The sequence below is a fragment of the Gymnoscopelus microlampas genome, assembly GCF_963454915.1.
Source record: "Gymnoscopelus microlampas genome assembly, chromosome: 6".
NCBI classification, from domain to species: Eukaryota; Metazoa; Chordata; class Actinopteri; order Myctophiformes; family Myctophidae; genus Gymnoscopelus; species Gymnoscopelus microlampas.
The window spans coordinates 39,139,727-39,162,628 of NC_139943.1; the positions used below are offsets into that span (position 1 = coordinate 39,139,727).

Sequence of the window (22,902 nt, forward strand, 5' to 3'; positions counted from 1 at the left end):
AAATAACGGGACAATGTTTCGATGTCAATACATCTTCATCAGCGTCACGTTATTTGCCTCAGGTCATGACCTGATGAAGATGTATTGACATCAAAACATTGTCATGTTATTTGCCTGCACCCTGTAAATATAAAAAAGGCTTTAATTGTCTGAGTTTGCTCCAGAGCCTTCTTTCTTCTACACATACCAGTCCAGCTCCTGAGATGCACCGGACCAGCCTGAATTTGGTTTGAGACGCGGTGGAACCCCTTTTTTTATATTATTTTAACCAATATGTATGGTACAGTATGTTAATACAATATATCATCTTAAAGAACCATACAGGGGCTTAATAGGTTCTGTAGAGCAGCAGTGCTATAGAACCTCTACCACCCCCCAAAGAACTGCTGAAGAACCGCTGAAAAAACACAGTTTATTTTGTTAATAACTAACTACTGCACCAAACCATACTCTCTCCGCTATCTACTGGTGGTCACTTCCCTGTTAGATCCGTAAAAACCTCTTTATGATGAGACACCTAATTACCCCTATTACAGTCTCATAATTCACTCTCACCAATTTTCAATCACACAAATTGCTGTGCGTGCGTCCTGGGCTGATCCCTCCTATCTCCCAAGACTCCCTCAGCTGTCCACTGCCTCCCTGCATCAGCTGGACACTTGAGCTACCAGTATGTACTCAGTGCACCATCAAGCTACTTCCCTCCAAGAGCGCTATAGTCATTGACAAGCTATCATGTTTCTCTCTTGTGATTCGTTTCAGCAGAGTTAATGGCTGCAGCATCAGCCATGCTGAACAAGCCTCCGGTCTGAAACAGAATGTCAGATTAGAATGTCATTTGACACACTGGTCATCGTTCAGGGTCACTGAACTGTTGCACTAGCATTGCAGAGCAGAAATCCATGCAAGTCTGTGTTTTTAAGGATAGTCGTTGGGTTATATTTAAGATATAATATTAACCTGATTTTGCATGCACACATGTTTGCTCATATGTGTGTTCTTGTTCAGCTGTAGGCGCGTGTGATCGCTTCTTTATATGATATGATATGATATAAACATGGCCAGTCAGAGTGGTTGCTTGACATAGTTTCATCCTCATTGAATGCGATTAGTCTGTCCAATCCCTGGGAGTGTGAAAGAGGGCTAATCTCATTCACATCGACCCTCCTTCATAAGCAGAGTTGTGCTTATTACGTAAGTCTGCTGAATGGGGGGCGGTCATGGGGACCAGAGATGGGGTGTCCTTGGGAACCTGAGACCATGAGCATCGATTCTCAAAGGGAGACAACTCATATTTATAGCTGCTCTCTCTCTCTCATTCTTTCTCTCCCCCCCTTGCCTATCTGTCTGTCTGTCTGCCAGGTGGGCTAGCTAAATAATGCTTTCACTCCAGTGTGTAGATCTTTCACCTCAAGACAGTTGTGTGGCTTTTCACATCCTTATTGATGAACCCCAAGATGCTGGAAGATATTATAGGTCATTGTGGCAAATGATGTATTACTGTAGGTCATGTTTTCACAACGATAGAGTGTGGAGTCTAGTTTGTTTGTAGTTTGTTTGTTGTTGTTGTGGTGGTGGTAGAATTTGTATTATGATGGCCTACATTGTCACTGATAATAATGACAGATTATAAAACACTGCATCACACGGCTAATGATGATGAAAGACAAGTAATGCCATCACCCCTGCAACAGGAGAGAAGCGGAGAGGAACAATACAGGCTTCACGTGTAAACTGGCCGATGTGCACGTGCCTAAAGATTGAGTGTTCATTTCTGTCACCATGGCCTTAAGAAGCTTTTCTGTGCATCAGCAAAATTGTGTCAGGTGGATGATCAGCGGAGGACTGCGCTATGATGCCTCGTCTTAAAGGCTGGCACTGGGTCTCTGAGACAAGGAGAAAGTGCTGTGCTGTTCCAAATGCAAAGCAGAGGAGGATGGATCCTTCCCCTGTGCTTTTACTGTCAGATTCGAGATGAAGAGATGTACTGTTTGTGCCAGCTACTCTGTAAAATCCTCACCGTAAATTTAAGGCACTCAATTTGGAACTCTTTTGTGAATAAAACATAACTTACAATAACTAGTACATCTGCAATGGTTGGAGGTGGTCTCCCTATACTCTTCCACTGAGAAATGTTGTCCTGTGTTCTGGTAGGGACGCTAGTGGTTGACAAGTGGTATTGCCTGAAAAACAAAACGCTATATCTCCCCTGCCCAAGCGAGCATTTTGTCTTAGCTAACAGGTCTTAGCTAACAGGTAGAGTTTTGTCTCCAACACTGTGAATAAATGTTATGGATTGCAGCTTTAACTCTGAAATTATACAAATGTAACCAAATTGACTATGGGGGGTCCATTTGGTTAGATTTGTGCACTGACTCTCAGAGTTACAAATGGATAAATTAATACCAAGGAGGGTTTTCTTACCATGTATAGATTCCATTACATGAAGAAACATGTGATACTGTACCTATAGTAGCTCAACCCATAGCTGTACTGTACATAAATGTTGATATCATGATAGAAAGTGAGAGTTGGTTTCACCCTGTGTTGGCAGGCAACTGTAGAGGACTGAATTAATGAAGTATGGTACATTTTAAATTGCGTTGTGCTGCAGAAGAGCATAAAGCGTAGAGTCACGCATTCTAATCATTATACCTTCATCCATATTGATGAAACAAAAGAATGCATTATATAAAGGCCTAGAAACCCACTCTTTAATTTACTGTAGAGTCAGGAATTAGTTAGAATATCTCTGCTGTCGGGCCAATCACAATCCAAAATATTAACTTTTCAGGAAAAAAACAACAACATGTTTTTAGAACAACACAATACTGCCTCATCAAAGTTGGTACAGTGACTTTATACATTGTCAGATACATGAATGTGTCCTCCTTATATTATCATCAATTTACCCAAATACAGCTCAAGTGGAGGTTTTTGACCATTAATGTGGAGATTTCCGTCTGATTTCGTCATTCTAATCAATAATGGATCTCCAAAGTTGAAGTTAAGTGGTTTGACCGACGGTTTGAGGATCCAATGGAGTTAGGTGGTTTAGTCAGAAGCGCTTTTTAATACTTTTCATTGGTTCAATATTTGTAAAGTTGAAAAATGGAGATAGCTGCTTTCTGCTTAGCCTCGGAAACCCATGCATTTTTTTTTGTTACAAAAGAAAAAAAGCCTGGGAGAACGGTGCAGGAACGCTGGTCTTAGGACCTTGTTATCTCCTAACAAATCAGAGTGCAGAGGGGCGTCGCTCTAAATTTGGTGACGTCAGCGTGCTCCGTGCACAGGCCGGGGGGGGGGGGGGAGGGGGGAAGGGGAGGCGGGGACATAGATTGGTGAAGCAATAGGAAGCGGTGTTGGAATCCAGCACCTGGGTTTGGATCCGCCCTTCAAGACCATCGATTAGGCTCGTTCTCTCAGTCTACTTTCTGCCTGACAGCAACGATATAAAGGCACACAGCAACACAACACAGCACAGCACAGCACAGCACAGCACAGCACAGCACAACACAGCACAGCACAACACAACACAACACAACACACATGTGCTGTACGCAGTGGTGCAATGGGACTTCAAAATAATTTACTTTACCACTGACCCGTAAAGGCTTTGAAACCCAAGAGGCTTTATTGATCCGACTTCACTGTCCTTTACCCACATTCTCTCTCATCTTTCTCTTTCATACACACACACACACACACACACGCACACACGCACACACGCACACACGCACACACACGCGCACACACACACGCGCACACACAGAAACACACCCACACACCGTCTGATGGTCTCCTCTCTATCTTTTGGGCGGTCCACCTGAGACGGCTCCATTCTTCCGCTCTCTGCATGCTCTCATTGTATCTCTAAGTGCTTTCACTGTTTCCTGCTCTCACCTTTCTGCCCTCACCAGGAGATTTCTAAAAACACTGCTGAACACTGCATGTAGCTTCACTCTCCCTTCCTCTCACAATGATGTGTCTACGCCTAGACATAGTTGCACATGCACACGAACACGCACGCGCACGCGCACAGGCACAGGCACAGGCACAGGCACAGGCACAGGCACACGCACACGCACACGCACACGCACACGCACACGCACACGCACAGCTTGAACTCAGAAAATAAGACATCAGCAGAATCTGCTTTGACTGTTTATGTATATTCACTAACAGAGCCCTTCCCTATACTGCAGTGCTTTGGATCGCGTGCGTGCGTGCGTGCGTGCGTGCGTGCGTGCGTGCGTGCGTGCGTGCGTGCGTGCGTGCGTGCGTGTTTGCACTCAATCAAAGAATATTGCACTTATAGTTCTTGTCTAAAGAAAAGCAGGTGAAACTGGTGAAATAGGGTCCGTTTTTCCCCTTTGAGTAGTCTCACTGCCTGGTTGTTTATCCTCTCCTGTCAGAACTGTGGCTACTTCATAGCTCTGCTGAGAGAGAGACAGTATTAACGGAGAACATCCCTATTTTGAATGCCTGCATTCATTCACGTACCCCACCTCCTCCACCAGGACTGTCTCATACTGGAGAAGAGCGAGATGCACCACCCAATCTGCTCCTTCCAGGACGACTTCCAGGAGTTTGAGATGATTGACGATGAGGATGATGAGGACGAGGATGACGAGGACGAAGAGGTCGATCCCGACGCGCCTCCCTCCCCCTCAGCGTCCCCTCTCAGCTCCCCTACTCTTGGCACTCTGAAGAGCAGACCCACCACTCTGAACCTCACCACTGCTGTGTCACAGGTCTGGAGAACAGTTTCCATTCACTTCACATCACATCACAACCCCCCTTTTCTTGTTGCTGAAATGTGGTTTGCACGCATTATGTACAATAAAAACGATTAAAAGACAACACCACAAAATATAGATTACTTTAACTTTATACCCAAGGGCCGATATGACAGCAGCAGACCAATCAGAATCTGAACTGTTGACCTTGACGGTGGTTGCTGTGTTGATCAAGCGCTATTTTCTCCTTGCCTTTGTAACTAAATATGTCTAATATGGGTATGTGATGAACATTATCGCCCTCGGTTGGACAATGGCCGGGCAATCATTTCAACCATTCTCTAAACACAATAGAGTGCATGACCTCTGTAATGATCCTGTATAAGTCAATAAAATCTCACACTGTCTCCTTTCCCATCAGGATTCCCTGAATAACAACAGCAGTACGTCTCCAAAGAAAGGAAGCTGGCAGGACTCCCTACGAAACCCTACTTCTCAAGGTGAGAGAAGTTACTGACTGTAGCTCTAGAAGCTCTAGAAGAATATGACGTATGGTTTTGTTTTATGGTGAATGTAGTGAATGGCTAACCGCCGGTAGATGTGCTATTTCACTACATATATATACCAAAAAAACAACAATTGGGGGTTTTAATAATCACTCACAGAGTCCTTTCCTACTGCAGTGCTTTGAAGTGCGTGTGTGTGTGTGTGTGCGTGCGTGCGTGCGTGCGTGCGTGCGTGCGTGTGTGTGTGTGTGTGTGTGTGTGTGTGTGTGTGTGTGTGTGTGTGTGTGTGTGTGTGTGTGTGTGTGTGTGTGTGTGTGTGTGTGTGTGTGTGTGTGTGTGCGTGCGTGCGTAACATCTTTAGAAAACATTTGTAACATTTTCACCTACTATAAGTCCAAAGTAGGGCATCAGGTTGAAAGTGGTTGATTTAAAATGGCAAACTGAATGTCGCTATAGTTATTAAGGTCTGCTCTGCTTTCAGTCCGTCTGTCGCCCACCCACACGTGCTTGGAGGATGGCAGTCATGTGACAGGACAGTGCCCAGCTGCCCCAATCTCCCAAGCACCAGGCAAAGGTACTCTCCCAAAACAGGCAGGGGAGGGCGGGCACCCTCAGTCCCCTCGCAGGCCCCTCCTTTGCGACATGGAGGGTAACAGGCGGGAGAGGCCCGAATACGGTAACAATGGCCGACCGTCCAAGTTCAGAGCTCATCCCATTAACATGAATGTCATGTCGTGACGTGCTGTGAAGTAACGTGATGTGAATTGGACACCTTTTGCGATATACGAGTTCAACAAAACACGATTGTTTTGTACTGACATCCGCCATTCTTCCTCAAATTGGATCATGTACTTTAGGGAAGCACAATTTTATATTTTGATATGGATGATAGTTTGCTGAACTCTACTGTATATCTACAGTATATGTTTTTTATTATTCATCCCCCATCCTTCCCTCACTGACTGTGAACTTAAATGAACTGACATATTTATTGGCTCCTTAATCTTGTCTCTTCTCTCCCTCCTTGCACCCTGCCTCTCATTATTCATTCCCTCTGGACTCTTTCATTATCTCATCCTCTCTGGCTCCCACAATTCCATGCTCTCCTCACATCTAATTCTTTACTCTGATGCATCTGTGTTCTCATTACATCATGTCTTCATTCATTCTGTCTCATCCCTCATCCCCTACTCTCATCCTCGACTACTCTCATCATCTCCATCTCTGTTTCTCTACACCTTCCTTTCTCGCAGGTTCATTCGGTCAGCATAAGATACACACCTGCCCTGGTGATGTCATCGGTACCATCATCACAGAGCCTCCGATTCAAACCTCCAGAGTTCCCTCGGTGGATGAGCACTCCCAGTGTTCTGACACAGAGGTGGACCACGACCTCAACAGCGGCCACAAGCACGTGACCCGATGCACCACCGACACCTACACAGTCACCAGTGAGTCAGGTCTGGACCCGGAGTTGGAGAACGACCCGGACGGAACCAGCCACTGTTTGTCCTCCACCGCGCCCATTGGAGCCAATGACGGCGCTGACACGCCTCTGTCCGACGAGGAGCTGGAGAAGGACTTTGAGGTGGAGTTCATGCGTAAGGAGACCTATGACTTGGTGTGTAAGGAGAACCGCAGCTCGACATACGTGGAGTTCCCCTCCATCGAGCCCTCCGAGCTCGCCTCGTTCTCCAGCTACCTGTCCTCCAGTCGCTCAGATACACTCGACCAATCCAACAGCTCTGCCACGGCCAATGAGGCAGCAGCTAACGATTCCACTTCTCCATCGTCAGACCCGGGGATCGCCGACATGAACGCTAAGCGGAGCTATGTGACGTCAGACCCGGACCTGAGCTCCCCTGGGTCAGACTCTGACATTGAAGGGGAGCTGGAGGCAGCGTTTGCCTGTGGAGGTCCTCTGGTTTCCAACATGATCTCCTCCATCTCAGAGACGGAGCTTGACCTCACCAGTGACGACAGTAGCAGCGGACGCTCCTCTCACCTCACCAACTCCATTGAGGAGGCCAGTTCGCCCACTTCGGACCAGGAGTTGGACCCAGATACAGAGTTGGAACAGGACAGCGGCATTGTGGGGATGAAGGCGTCTCTGCTTCTGGGCCAGCCTGACCCGATTAAAGAAAGCTTGTCTCTACGATCTCCATCTCCCTTACCTTCTCCCACCCTGGCGACACCTTCTCCTGTGGACTCGCCCTATCTCCCACCAGAGCCCTATGATGACGGACTGGCTCTGATGGGGCTACAGAATGTGGATGATGAGTCGTATGAGCCCCAGGCTGACCCAGATGAAACTCTGCCCCCAGCCCAGCACTGCGAGGACAGCCTCTCCAGACAGATGGTGCTGGAGATAGAACCAGACCATGGTTTGGAGAGCTTCAAACGCTCCTTCTACCTGCCAGTAGGACCCAGGCTCATGCCCAACTCTGATGACTATGATGGAAGTGAGGGAGACTCAGAGTCAGAGAGTGAAGATGAGCTGAGTGAGAACTCAGACTCGCCCTGGCTGCTTAGCAATTTGGTCAACAAGATGATCTCAGAGGGGTCTTACCCAATCAGCTGTCCCGAGGAGTGCTTCAAGAGGAAACCGTCCATGTCTGATACCATCTCGCCATCCTCGGACATTGAGGCGGATAGCTTCAAAGAAGACACGCAAGGGAAGAAATCGTGGATGGAGGGATCAGAGGAAGAGGATGAGGATGGCCTGAGAAGAAGAAGGGAGGAGGCAGAGGAGAGGGAGATGAGTGCAAGACTTTCCAATGAAGATGACCGGTTTGGTCCCTGTCTGTACATGAGCAACCCCACCGCTGACACCATCGCCCCTGTGATTGTGGAGCGCTACCTCAACAAAGGAAGCCATGCCCATCTCATTAAAGACTCTGAGAGGAACTTGAAGACCAAGCCTTCGAAAAATGCCAGGAGACAGGGAGACGACGAAGAGGACGACACCAGGGAGCCCGATAACGACTTGATGATGCTGGAGGGGAGGAAGGAGCTTGACTCACCGAGCTTCAGTGAGAGCGTGGTCAGCGACAAAGACGAGGGACGAGAGACAGAGCCCAAGCCCACGGGTCGATCCTCGGCTTCCCTGGAGCGCATCACCGAAGTAAAAAACAGCCTGACGCTGGACATCCCCACTGCCCAGACCAATCGCTGCTTCAGCCTCACTTATTCCACAGACAACGATGAAGAGGAGGACTCCTCTCCCTTCATGAGTGACTTGAGGAAGCAGTCGTCTTACAGGGGCAGTGACCTGTATCTCGACAGTTCACCGCCCATTGATGACAGCGTTCGGAATATGCCCTTGTCAGACCAGGACCTCCCGCTGTGTGAGAAAGACCTGGGTGACAGACTGCAGACAGATGACGAGGGACTGGCTTATGACTCCATGAAGTACACACTTGTGGTGGATGAGAATACCACTCTGGAGCTGGTCAGCCTAAGGAGGTATGTTCTAAAAAAACAATATGATTGTTGCAATACAAGTTTGGAAGCTGAAATATAATTGAATTGCTGCGACATTAAACCTCAAAATAATAATAATAACAATAAAGTTTTTACTGGGAGCAGAAATAATAAATGTTACTATTGCTATACGGCAATTGTTTGCCTATAATGACGTACCCAAAATATGGACGCCAGGTTGAAAAGTCTGTCTGTGGGTTTTATAAATATTTAACCAATGAAAAGTATTAACAAAGAGCTTGTGACTCAATACTAACTACTGTACATTGCATTAACTGGAACACAGGTTCATTTTTCCATTTCCTGAAAAGTAACGGTTTCGGACATACACGTTTTCTGCCCGACGGCAACCTTATGGTCCTGCAGTTGTTTGTTAACACGTCTCCACACGTCTCTCTCCTCCCAGATGCACTTCGGTTCTGAGTGATGACAGTGAGCTGTCCACACTGTGCGACGAGGAGCCTTTGGGGACCGGAAAGGTGGTCTACAGCCATAGTGGCGAGGAGCTACGATCGGAGCTCCTCAGCTCTTCAGAGGACTCCTCCCCGGAGGCCGACCTGCCGTTCTCCAAGAAGTTCCTCAATGTCTTCGTCAACAGCACCTCCCGCTCCTCCAGTGAGTCACATGCAGAACCACTGACAGACACACAGCCCTTTACTGGAAGCCTCTGTCATCATCATGTGTGCCAACAGTAAAAGAACCACTTAAAGTCACAGGCTTACATCAGCATGCATAATGAGAGAGGTCTCTGTAGGGTTTTTTTTTAGCAAGGAAAATCGTTAGCGAAGCAGCATGTTTCTTAATGCTGTCATTTCAGAGCTCTCTAAATGAACAGATTAGGATTCAACTCAGCTCTGTCAGCCATGATGATGCATGAATACATGAGCTAATAAATGTAATGAAATAAACACGCACAAGACTTTGCAGGAGGGCTGTGCTCCCCAGTACAGCTATGATCACTCATATGTACCGTTCACATGCTTAATGAATGATGGAAGGCTGATTAGGCTGGCTTTTGTTACCATTTCTATCTTGATCTTTTGTTTAGACTTTGGCAAAGAAATCTATCAGCAGTATTTGAGTGAAACGAGTAGTAACCTCACATTAAATCTTTTTTACTTGACATGTTTTTACTAAAGGTCAGAGCCACAGATCATTTTAAATGCTGGAAATTCAAACAATGTGAAAAAACAGGACCTACAGTATGTTATAATTTGGCATTCTCATGGACAATGCACTGTACATACATTTTGGAAATTTTGAATTTTGAACAGCTAAATCCTCACATTTCCCATACTCAAGGCTGTGATGTCAGGAGTACAAGAAATCCAACCTGGCAAATTCACCAAACTCTGTATAAACAAATACAGGGACACTCATATCCTCAATATACATTTAATTTCACAATTAACAGTAGAAAGGGTTCCAGAGCATTGCAAATATAGCTTGTTTTAAATGCTAGTCATTTTCAATCTACATGCATAGGCAAATATTGTACCAAGTACTGTCAGTACCGTATTTACTATTAACTATACTTCCTCTACTGATGTCATTACTGTCCATTCTGCTACCTGTACCTTTTCAGAACTTCTCAGTTTAAGTCATTTCTGATTTAATTAAAAAATATATACTGTAGTCTAAATATTGACTTGGACTAGGATGTAAATATCTGAAGTTGTCCCTTATCTGTTGCCCTACCTTTAAACACTACCCTTTCAGGTAACATACTGTAGCTGTTCTGCTGCAACATCACATATCTCTTACATGTTTAGGCACAGAGTCCTTTGGTCTTTTCTCCTGCACGATCAATGGAGAAGAGAGGGATCAGACACACAGGGCAGTCTATAGGTAAGCCGTTCTGTTATCATGTGGTTATCAGTGATCTACCATGTCAACACAGGAACAGCTAACGTGCTTTAACCACTCAAACCCCAGCATCCGTATTGTATATAGCAGATCGACAAGCTTACACTGCGACGCATTGTAAGCCTGTCGATCGGCTATTTTCAGCGAAAGCTTTCCCCACAATAACAGAAAATACACTAGCATAGAGCCCTGAGGGACTCCGCTGAACCATATGGGGTTTAAGGGGTTAAAGCACAACAACACTTTGGTAGAGGTTTGGATTGTGCCGCTACCTTTGCCATGGTGTAAACTCCAAATGTTGGCAAAATATCTTCAATAGTTGTTCCGTTGATTAAAAATTGATGTTCCAAATGTTGTCTCCTCATTGCATGACATTGCAGCTTTTAAAGTTTTTTTTAAATCAATAAAATAAAAATCTCAACTTCCGCTTGATTGTTTTTGAAGATCCGGATCTGCGGATCCAGTCTTGGTCTTCTTCCTATTTCATTCAAAGAGTAAATACAAAAGGAAGTAGCCTTTTTTTTGTCTACTGGGATTTGTGACGTCATATAGTGGTAGAATCCGCATCGTTTGCATCTGTTTATGTGCAAAAAGAGAGACTTTGAGAACTGTATCACTATCTATATTTGAAATTTCGAATTTATGGAGCAACTATTGAAGATATCTTGCCAATATTTGGATGGCAAGGTAACTTCTAACTACACAATCCAAACCTCTACCCAATTGTCATTGTGCTTTTAAGATGGTAAAAACCTTGAACACTTTAATTGAATTACAACTGATTGATTTTTAGGAATGGAGTTTGTAAGATGGTTCCCTAGGCGGTTATAGTTTGCACTTTACAGCATGCAGTAGGAGACATGACCATGGTGAATCACCAATGATAACAGGGAATAAGGCACGTGTCCTAGCTACAGCTGTGTCCCTAGTGCTTCTGCAGGGGAACCAATGATATTCACACCACCGTCGCATTACTGTTGTCTGTGTGCATGCATTGGCTGTGTTCGTGTGTCCATATACTGTATATCCCTTGCACATGCATACATGTGTGTGCGTATGTGAGCATGCCCCTCCTCTTTCAGTACACAGTCATTTTCAGTCATTTCTTTGTCTCCTTTCTCTGCTCCTACAGTACCCCCCCTCCCCCATGTTCCATTCTCCTGGGTGAATGTGTGCTGTTTCATTACAGCTCTCTGAGTTGTCCACTGGGAGTCACCCAAAACCCAGACAGATGCTTCCGCCCATTAAACAAAGCCAAGCTCTGCAGGATCTCCTAGTTTGGCCCAGTGCAAAAACCTGCTCAATTTGTTAGCGTGTCATGATGCGAGGAGGACATAATTCAAAATGTAGCACCGATGTTCTGCTCTTCATAGATTGTGCGTCTGTCTCTATGCCTCCCTCTGCAGGTTCATTCCAAGACATGCAGATGAGCTGGAACTGGATGTGGATGACCCTCTGTACGTGGAGGAAGAAGAGGATGACTACTGGTACAGAGGTTACAACATGCGTACGGGAGAGAGAGGAATATTCCCTGCCTTCTATGCCCATGAGGTCATTGGTCAGTCCAAGGAGTTGCTAGGTGAGCGGAGAGGCCATTTGGCATTTTGGAAGTTGGAACTTTTTTGTCTTGTTACGAAGATGATCTCTTCTCATTTTGTTTCTTGTGTTTCTCCTGTAGCAATGAAGAGGAACCCAGCATGGACTGAAACATTCAACGTTCAGTTCTTGGGTTCCGTGGAGGTACCTTATCACCAAGGCAATGGCATCCTCTGTGCTGCCATGCAGAAGGCAAGTGTAACCCCCCCCCCCACACACACACACACACACACACACACAAGCGCACACACCCACACAAGTACGCACCCACGTGTACAAACGCACACGTCATCATAATTCAAACCTTTTTTCTGTGTGTTAGATTGCGATGTCAAGGAAGCGGACGGTTCATGTGCGACCACCTTCTCTGTGTGAGTTGGAGATCAGTATGCAGGGAGTCAAACTGATCATGAGCCTGGATGATGACTTTGACACTTTGGATGAGGTGAGAATAAATCATTGACTGAATCAATGCAAAGGAAAAGCTTTACCAAAAGATTACATAACTGACACATGAGTTTAGAATAGAAGGCTCAGATAAATCTAGCCATGAATGGGATTTAATTTGAAATAAATATGTAGAATCTTAATGCTCTTTTCTTTATATCTTTCCTATTATCTTTTATATCTTATATCTTTTGCCATCTCCAGTACGACAGATGTAGTCACTTCTTCCAGATGAAGAACATCTCCTTCTGTGGATGCCATCCCAAGAACAACTGGTACATGGAATAAATGCATGTTTTCTCAGTTTTCTCTATATAGCTTGGACTGTACAGAGACTCATTGCATCTAATTTTTCCTTTCTCTCTGCAGCTACTTTGGCTTCATCACCAAGCACCCCATGCTGAACAGATTCGCTTGCCATGTGTTTGTATCCCAGGAGTCAATGCGGCGTGTAGCGGAGTGTGTCGGGTGAGATGATGCTACGCTTGAGAAACACAGAGACTGATTCATAGATAGGGTCATATTTAAACATTAATTGTGTATTGTTATTAGCCTATAAAGATAAGGGAAACGGAGGGAAAGGAAATACCTTTGTTAGTCCTGAAGGGGAAATTACATATCTATCTATTCTATCAATTACACACCCTGTGAAGCCTTGAATTCATGGAGATTTTTTTGTTTTCGTCGTATTCCTAAGCCAATAATTTGATGACCGGCGGAAAAGATGCTAAAGCCTCCGGTGGGAGACTCCGCAAGTCTCCTACCGGAGACTCCGCCGGTTAGGAAAGCGACAAAAAATAAAAAATCTTCACAGGTTGTGTAATTGATAGAAAATACGTCGTTTTTTCGGTGAACTACTCCTTTAAGGGCAGCTTCCCCAGCAAGCTCTGTAAAATATAACTGAGGAAGAAGACAGAGAGAAAGAGACAAGAGGCTATTAAAGAATATTGAGCTAGGGTCCTGCTGAGACAGTTTGTACATGAATCAAATTTTATGTGTGGGTGGGAGCTGTGTGTGTGTGTGCGTGCGTGTGTGTGTGTGTGTGTGTGTGTGTGTGTGTGTGTGTGTGTGTGTGTGTGTGTGTGTGTGTGTGTGTGTGTGTGTGTGTGTGTGTGTGTGTGTGTGTGTGTGTGTGTGTGTGCGCGCGCGCGCGCACGCTGCTGTGCGTGCCTGCGTGCGTGTCCATCCATGTCCTTAATGACTGCAAGCTTGTTAACTTCTGAATCAGTCTGAATCAGGCGTATTGGGTTTGAATTATTAAATATATTGATGGTTCCCCAGACAGAACTAGGGTGTGAGACAGATCTGGGCAGAACAGTTTCGCTCATCATTTTCTCTCTCTGCTCTGTCTATAACAGACATGAAAAAAGACAGAATCTATCTAAAACAATACATCTATGATGAGTCTGTAGTTTCTTTTAACAAGCTAAAACATGTCTTTAGCTGTGTTTTAAACAGAATTGCATTTTACAGTTCGCTTTAACACAATTTGCTACTCCATTTGGGGCAGGACTAAATACTTGGCGTGAGAGACAGGAGGACATCGCTGCCAAATCTGTCATTAGCAAAGTGATAGATATGGAAGCCTTAATGTATCTGTATCCGTTTTGCTGATAAGAAGAGACTGGCTGGGAGACAGATCTGTTATCAGAGCTTAATACCACTGCATCTGTCCCGTCTCCAGGAGAGCCTTCCAGGAATACTACCAGGAGCATCTGGAGTACGCCTGCCCCACCGAGGACATCTACCTGGAGTAGGAATTGTTGCCATGACAGCGGCCTCCTTCCTCCTTCCGCTCACTGCTTGTGTAATGCTTATCGGTTTTGCCACCAGAGGGCGTCAGTGGAACAGGTCTTCTCTCCATTGCGAAACAAACTTGTGCATCCCTTCAGCAATCAGGGATCTTTTTTTAATTTATGTTCTACCGTATGCTAAGCGTTTGACTGATTCACGTTCATCTTCTATTTATCCATTTGTTTATTGTCTGTCCTCTCGTGGATGGATGGACTGCCTGTTTCTTTTAGTTAATCATTTTTCTTTTCAATGATATAAAACTAAGAGGCAGAGCATCTGTTAACTTTCCTCTCTGGTTTTTGAAACAAACAAATGACAATTATATACCTACTGCTGTTTCACTTTTCAATGCATGGCTAGTAGGGTTATTGCACACAGACACACCCAGAACACACATGCAACAGAACAGCAAGCAGCGCAACAGCCATTAAAGAGGATGATGCAGAATTGATGTGGTTGGTGAACTGTAAATATGTATTTGTCATTCAACAAAACGTGTTGATTTACAGGTTAAGAGTAGAGAAGAGCAGACAGCAACATCCTGGGTGATTTAACTCTGGATTCTGCTGTGTACAGTGAAATGTCCTTACCGCTGTGTTGCGTACGAGACCTAGTCTGTGTTGTAAATATTATGTATAGAGAGTAGAGACAAACAGGCGCCTCATACAAAACCATGGAAGATGATGATGGACAGAGATGTTGATCTCAGTTTTTTTCTGCGTCAACACAAGTGGTTTTAACTGCAGTGGCAGAAGGGCTCACGGAAGATTGCGGAAAAGTCATGAGTCATTGTGTTAAATGGATCTTGAAAGACAGCTACGGTTTATATGTCTCACAATTACCAACAATTACACAGCATTTCTGCAGTGGTTGAGTGCATTGACACTCACAGAATCAGGACCATAAATTGTGTTTTACATGATAAATAGAGGCCCTTTGAATGAGGGCAAGAAAGAGTCTGCTGGAGAATGTGACAACAGCAATGTGTTGTTTTAACTGTAGCTGTTGTGGCTGCTCACCTTCACTAGGGGGTGCTTTGATGAGAAATCAGATACCGTTAGGATAAATATAGATCACAAACTGTATGCTTTTGCAGTGGTCAATGCAACTTCAAGGTTCAAGAAAGCAAAGGTAATCTGAAGCCATACTAGCAGGATTCTGACTGTTAGACTCCCTGCGACACTACACAGCAAAAAAACTAAACTGAGTGTTAAACCCTAAATTAACACTTGTAGTTTTCATTGATACCACTAGTCTCCATCTTTTCTTTTTTTTCCAACTTGGCAAATTAAATTGGCGAAATAGATGACTGGATTGTGATGACAATAAGTAGTACAGTAGTAGTTATGTGTCAGTACATTGTACAATCTCTGGGTTACAAATCAATGAATTACCACAGAGGATTTTACTGTATAGGCAACTGTTATTTTCTGAGGTTGATGCTTTGATATAACCAGCACTCTGCAGGTTAGGAGAGATGGCTACGTTCTCTCATGTATTCCTTGGATTAACTTCATGGTGGTCGATGTTTACACATAATTTGAGGGGTTGTTTTAGCATACTGTAGCCTGCAGCATTAACATTAGAGGGAGGAGAGAGGCAGATTTAAAAATGTATGTCGATACAGCCAACTGAAGCCCAGAGGTGGGAGCCTAGGTTTTTAAGACGTCCCCAAATATCAGGTGCATCAGGGTAGATGAAGGTCATCGCTTTTAAGATACACATCCCCTGCTGCTTTCAATCACCAGTCACAGAGCAAGAACCTCAGATCTGTGAGATTTCCATGGTGACAGTTCCTTTGACAGTTAAGTTGACAAGAGGGCAGTAGGGTGTTATCTACATGTGTATCGCTGTCTGTTAGGTACTGTGTATATACTGTATATATAGTATAATAGCGAATCAAAATGATAGTGCTGTGTCCTTTATGTTAAGTATGTTATTGAAATGAATATGTATAATTGAAATGACAAATTACAAAAAAAAAATGATCACAACCAAACGAATAACCCTGATGGATAAAGAGAAAAAAACAAAGTAGTCTTTTTTTTGTGATCTGCCATCATTTTATTTCAGGATTCACACAAACTCTCAACTCAGCACCTGCCATGAACATTGGTATTTGTTCTCGCAAAGCCCATGAGCACTTCAGACAGGCTTCAGCAGCACATTTAGGGCACATTGTGTGAGACGTCACGTCATCATAATTCTGTGACACACCCACCAGAGTACTGACCAGTCTGCTGTTAGAGCTGAATAGTGACCTTGTCGGCTGCCATAAGAAAACTATTATTGCATCTTCTTGCCAATTATAGTCGCCTTTGAGCTCCAACAGCGCGCCCCCATCACTGACCTGTACGTGCGTCCTTGTTTCTGTTTTTCTATCTTGTTACGGCTTAGTTACAACCATTCTGTCCATATAGCTTCACAAGCCAACCTTCGAGGATCAACTTGTCCTGTTTAGCCGCTGAGACATGCGTTAACAGTTAAACCAAACTTTCGAATTTGCTACATAAACAAGATTCTTCACATTATACCTAGAGCAAATCAATATGTGACGGAACAAATGTATCTTATCTTCTACCTTTAAAAAAAATCAAGGACTTGTACAATTCAAAGGAAAAAAGAAGAAAAAGACAAAGAAAAGACAAAAAAAAAAATCACTCTGCCTTGTCATGGGTTTGGTCTTATGAATAAAATATATGCTTGATGTCCGAAAATGTCTGTCTCCATCTGTATCATTTATCAGTGGTCATCATTGTTGGGGCATTGGAATAAATTGGAATAACTTAAACACTGAACTTCATATGATTGTCAAGTACACTGATGTGTAATTGGAGTGCTTGAAGATTGTTCTGTCTAACTGGACCACAGTATCAGACAGACGGTAAAGCATAAGGACAAAAAGGATGGAAAGAATTAATATCATATACTATTCAAGTAAAAGCCAGGCATATTAAAAAACAATATTAATTCTCGTTAACATTTAGAAAATAAATTTAACCGAAGTTAGACATCCTCCTCACTGAGGAAACAATTCAATGGCCTTAGACATAATCCTGCATTAGTCAAGAGTACACATCATCACAAGTTCACAACATTATGTAATTGACAAAAATCATCATGTACTTTTGTTTGCTTGAGTGACATCAGTGCAGTGTCCTTTGATACATTCCCTTCTAGTTACAGTTTGATCAATGGTTTTGGCACTTTGCCTCATCAACACCGACAGCAGCTGGGTTTGGGGCTACACTGAGGGTTGCAGCAGGGCGCCAATGCAGGGTCGGCCCCTCTCCGTACTTGGCTCTCTCCAAACACCATGGAGGCCTCAAACTGAGCCTTGACCTTCAGGATCTTGGCCAGTAGGGACTGGAGGTCTGGTCTGCCCACCAGGGAGAGAGGGTAGTTCTCAGAAGGGTCTGCTTCCAGGTCAAAAATAATTGGGGGGTCATGAGCCTTGAGGAGAGCGAATATGTCACAGTCTCTGTCTGGGGTTGTACCGCTGTGGGTGGCTCCTGTAGTATGATGAGCAAATGTGTCAGAAAAACTCCTGCTTTATATGACATGGTCAAAATATTTCCTCTTAGACATTTTAACAATACATACCACGTGTGTAGAAGTGCGCTTTGTACTTCCCGAACCTGAGAGCGAACATGCTATACTTTTCACTGGGATCCGTAGGGTAAAACATCATGGACTCCCTCTTACTCTATAAAACAAGACATGTATGTAAACAAACAGATTATTTGGATATTAACTAAACTATGAATTTTGGTGAATGAGAAGTGTGATGCCTCTACAGTACCATTCCATGTTTGACTAGGATATCTGTCATATCATATCCATCAAGCTGCACTTGGGGTAGTTTGGCTGCTGCCAACCCTGCAAAAGTGGGCAGGATGTCCAGGGTGCTGGCCAGCTCATGGGTCACCCCTGAAAGATGCATGACAAACAGACACAAAACCCACTTAGATGAGAAAGATATGCAGCTTAACCATTTAATACTTTGTAGTATGACTGTGTCATGTGGCAAAAATAGCCACTCTACAAGCTCACAACGCATTTTTGTTTTTTTTCACCTATAATGACATGCCCAAATATTGGAAAATGCCAGTGCATTTGCTAACTACAGATACAGGTACTATTATGATGTAATGCCACAGAATATCAGAATTCAACTACAATATAAGAGTTCTGGTCGAATCAGTTGCATTAACCAAACCTTGTTTTGTGAAGCAAACTGCACTCGGATGAACTCTCCTCTTTTTATGAGATACTTTATCCATTATGGACTGTGTTCTTCACTGATAACCTAAGCTTCAGTGGCTGCTGATAATACCCAGTCCAATCACAGAGGACTGTAGGTAAATTAAGTGGTGCATTATATCACAGTGACCTGGTTTGATAGTTCCGGGCCAGAAGGCGATGCCTGGCTCTCGCATGCCCCCCTCATAGGTGGTGCCCTTCCCACATTTCAGTGGACCAGAGTTACCTCCACGGGACATACGCATCAGTTCAGGCCTGGTCACAGAGACAGAAATAACATGGCAATCATAACAGGGCAATAACACATCATAACAGGACAATAATGTGGCAGATTGTAAGAGCGCCATGAATAGTATTATTACCCGCCATAGATAAAAGATTCCTTCACCTTTGAAAAGAGGATAAACAAACATAGATGTGATGGCAGATTAAAATGTCTGCTCTTTTAAAAGGTAGGTCTATTCTGGTTAAAAGGCTTAAGCTGTTTACTAAAGAGCTGGAGAGACAGGGAAACTCCTGTTACTGAACAAATACAGTATATATACATAGCAACAAATATATCAGAATATAGAGCTATTTCACACTTATTTGAACAAATATCACTCACCCTACTGTACCTTAATTTTGCTTAAGAATTTGTTATTAAAAGATGTATTCTCGCTCTTTAAACCTATGTAGAGACTTTTCTCCCTATAAAAAGATAATAATAATAATAATAAAATAAAAACACATTAATTAGTACAATCAAGATACACCTAAACCTGTCAACAACCAATAAAATAAAATAAGAAAAGAAGTAAAGGCAGGCATTAAACAGGCAATAAATCCAATTAGGTTACACATCACAGAACACAGGCACCAACCCACCCGTTATCAGAGGTAAAGAAAACCAGTGTATTGTTGATCTGCCCTGTTTTCTCCAGGGTGGAAAGGATGTTTCCCACAGTACTGTCAAACTCCATCAGAGCATCTCCATAGGGGCCCCTCGGAGACAGGAATGCCGTCTCTGGACCCGCATACTGGGGGTAGTGCGTGTGCTGGACAAGGTTGGAAGAAAGTTTAAAATGTCACTCAAAATAAAAATACATTCATTATACAAAATATCAGGGCCACCAGCTCCTTCTGTGAAACTGAATGATCAGGTACTGTTTACCCAGTATATCCAGCATAAAGCTATTTGGCTCTCATCATAGGATTTCTAAGCACAATCACTTGCATGACTTAGGAGATTGTGCAAACAAGAGTGAAACTCACTTTAAGCAAGGAGATCATGACATACATATACTTTGTGTAAAGGAACAAACAAATTACAATGACTTGCAAAGTATGAGTGTACATTCAATTAAGTACCCACAATTAAACGGAAATATATCTAAACCGATATTTAGATTAATAACCGACTTATAACCAAATAATCGAGAAGGAAGGTTTTTGTAATATATATTTTTTCTCATTACATTTTTTTGCGTCGATTCCTTGATATATTATATCAAGGAATCGACGCAAACAAATGTAATAGATTTTTTTTTGTCTGACCACTATTTTATAATTCATTGTATAATAGTGGCATGCAATAAATAGTGAAAATAGCCCATTGTAGATCGGCTATTTTCACTCTTTTCTTTTCATCGTTCATTAATTGTGATCACGGCAAAGGTTTGAAGTCATGTCACCAGCCCTACTAACAACATTGTGAGCTTGTAGATCAGTTCTCTTTGGCAAGTGACAACTTGGTAGTATAAATGAGGCTTCAGTCTGCTCCTGATGCTTACGTGGGTAGGATAATAGAGGAAGAAGGGTTGCTTCTTCTCGGCTGAAGCAGTGATGAAGTCCGTAGCAAAGTCACTGTAGGCCCTCTCCAGGTCCAGGAAGTTGGTTGGCTGCTGCTTGATGACCTCGTTATGCATCAGTGGGACGGTCACTGTGCCAATGTCACAGAATCCAACACACTTAACATCAGGGGGGAAACAAGTCAGGTTGTGACAGGGGCCCTGAGGGAGGAAGAGGGAAAGAATTAAAGGAAAGAAAATACATATACCTGCAAGCCTTTATTATGCAGTTAAGAAATTGCATCAGGCATTACGTCAATGAACAATTACAAAACATTTGTATATATAGTTTCCCAGAATTGTTGACGTCTTTAATTAGTCACCACACATTAAAACCTCATAGTCTCATTTTACTTTTGTGCTAAGTATCATGTTGTGAGAGGGTTATTTAGTTTATTTCTTTTTTCCAAATGCGCCCATGTCACACAGTGGAATGAAAGTCAATGACACTGACCATGTCATGAGAGTAGGGGATCCCAAGGTACTGGTCAAAGCCCTGACGGGTAGGCAGGTACATGCCATTAGGCCCATACCCCAGATGCCACTTCCCCATGGCAGCCGTGGCGTAGCCAAGAGGCTTCAACACCTCCGCGATTGTGGTCTCATTCAGTGGCAGACCCCCAATAGAGTCTGGGTACAACACTCCTGGGTAGATACCCGAACGGGTCTGGTAGCGCCCTGTTAACAAAGACGCCCTGAAAGGCAACATGCAGCAAGTGATATATAGTGATATTCTCAGTAATATTCTCATCATCAGGTCATGAAGATGTATTGACATTGAAACACTGTCACACTCTTTTTTACTTGCAACCTGCTATTAAAAGGCTTTAACTGTCCGAGATGCTCCAGTGCCTTCCAGAGACCAGTCCCACTCCTGAGATGCACCGGACCAGCCTAAAATTGGCTTGAGGCACTCAAATTGAGTATTTCATGTCCATCGTGTATAAGGGGGGTTGCTAGCCTTGGATGAAGACTGTCAAGAGATTTCTTTTATCGATTCTGACATGTCAGAATGTCAGAATACATAAAATAAAGTCCAGTCCATGAGTCTTGGACTAGGGAAAGTGACCAACTATAGACTTTGGCTTTTACAATTATGTGGAAAAAAATAATAGGTTGAATAATTGGTTGAGCAATAACTATTTGAATCACTGTCTATCGCTAAAAGATAACACCACTGTAAAGTTATTGGCTGTCAACTCTAGACAAAGTCCTGCTCTCTCTGCCCCCCCCTCTCTCTCGCGCGTACACACGTACTCGCTCGCGCGCGCACACACACACACACACACACACACACACACACACACACACACACACACACACACACACACACACACACACACACACACACACACACACACACACACACACACACACACACACACATTGAATTGAGACACAGCTATTTGTCTTCCTGTTATTTCACCTGTTACCTGTAACAGAAAGATACTGGTAATACTGGTGATTCTGATTCAGTTATTGTCACTACCTGCAGTGCTGCACTTGTGACATTCTGCACAATGAGTACTTTTACTTTTGGTACATTAAGTACATTTTGACACCAATAATTTTGTACTTTTACTCAAGTACATTTTGAATTCCAGACTTTTACTTACAGAGTATTCCTACATTGCAGTATTGATACTTTTAATTAAGTAATAAATGTGAGTACTTTTTCCTCCACTGATTGTCATTGTCACTAGTACCTGGACGGGCTGCAGACCGGACTGGTACAGTAGAAGTCAGTGAAACGCAGTCCCTGGGCGGCCAGTCGGTCCAGATGGGGAGTCAGTGAACTGGGGTGTCCATAACAGCCCAGATCTCCGAAGCCCAGATCATCAGCGAAAAGTAGCACAAAGTTTGGTGGTGATGACGATAAGCAGCAGCTGGAGAAAAGCAACACACTTAACAATGCAAAGGGGATTTGATCCATTTTACGTCGCACTGATCATTTATAAAAGTGGAGCTTGGGAGAGATCTAGTAGAGACCAGACCACTGTACACTGATATAACTGAACCCAGGAAGCTTTTGACTGAATGAGGAACCACAACAACAACGTCACATGCGATCGTTTGAAAACGTCGCCTCTCAATGACGTCATTTGTTATGGGAAATGTAGTATTTTTTTGCTCTGCCTTGAGAGATTAACTTTATATTCTGTCATGGTTCCAGTCGGTCAGCAGGGGTCGCTAAGTAAGTTGACGTGGTTGATCTGATTGTTTGTTTTATATTTTATTATCATACAAATCTCAGACAACGTTACTTTTGGGGGAAATCTTGATGTGAAACACCCAGATCCTTATTGTATTATTATGAGAGCAAAACACGTAGCAGCATACATACATATAGAATAATAGGCTACAGGCGTAGCTGTTGTA

The 22,902-nt window shown here is 43.6% G+C and overlaps 2 protein-coding genes across 2 annotated transcripts in view; one reads left to right on the forward strand and one right to left on the reverse strand.

Annotated features, from left to right (window-relative positions):
• The window catches only part of mapk8ip2 (mitogen-activated protein kinase 8 interacting protein 2), a 46,974-nt gene extending 31,871 nt beyond the window's left edge, over positions 1 to 15,103 (forward strand). Inside the window, exons 3-14 of the mRNA XM_084061125.1 lie at positions 4,521 to 4,754; positions 5,161 to 5,239; positions 5,727 to 5,921; positions 6,499 to 8,710; positions 9,135 to 9,343; positions 10,501 to 10,576; positions 12,001 to 12,173; positions 12,273 to 12,382; positions 12,513 to 12,635; positions 12,842 to 12,912; positions 13,007 to 13,105; positions 14,322 to 15,103. Coding sequence (XP_083917251.1) covers positions 4,521 to 4,754; positions 5,161 to 5,239; positions 5,727 to 5,921; positions 6,499 to 8,710; positions 9,135 to 9,343; positions 10,501 to 10,576; positions 12,001 to 12,173; positions 12,273 to 12,382; positions 12,513 to 12,635; positions 12,842 to 12,912; positions 13,007 to 13,105; positions 14,322 to 14,394 — 3,654 coding nt within the window. The 3' untranslated portion in view covers positions 14,395 to 15,103. The remainder of the gene's footprint in view (positions 1 to 4,520; positions 4,755 to 5,160; positions 5,240 to 5,726; positions 5,922 to 6,498; positions 8,711 to 9,134; positions 9,344 to 10,500; positions 10,577 to 12,000; positions 12,174 to 12,272; positions 12,383 to 12,512; positions 12,636 to 12,841; positions 12,913 to 13,006; positions 13,106 to 14,321) is intronic.
• Positions 15,104 to 16,464: 1,361 nt separating this feature from the next.
• Positions 16,465 to 22,585, reverse strand: arsa (arylsulfatase A). The gene is made up of 8 exons (XM_084059881.1): positions 22,230 to 22,585; positions 20,978 to 21,218; positions 20,467 to 20,685; positions 19,562 to 19,731; positions 18,825 to 18,949; positions 18,234 to 18,361; positions 18,035 to 18,137; positions 16,465 to 17,943 (listed from the first exon to the last, which is right to left on the reverse strand). Exons 1-8 carry the CDS (start codon positions 22,454 to 22,456, stop codon positions 17,648 to 17,650), a joined length of 1,509 nt encoding a protein of 502 aa, XP_083916007.1. The 5' UTR covers positions 22,457 to 22,585; the 3' UTR covers positions 16,465 to 17,647.
• Positions 22,586 to 22,902: the final 317 nt, after the last annotated feature.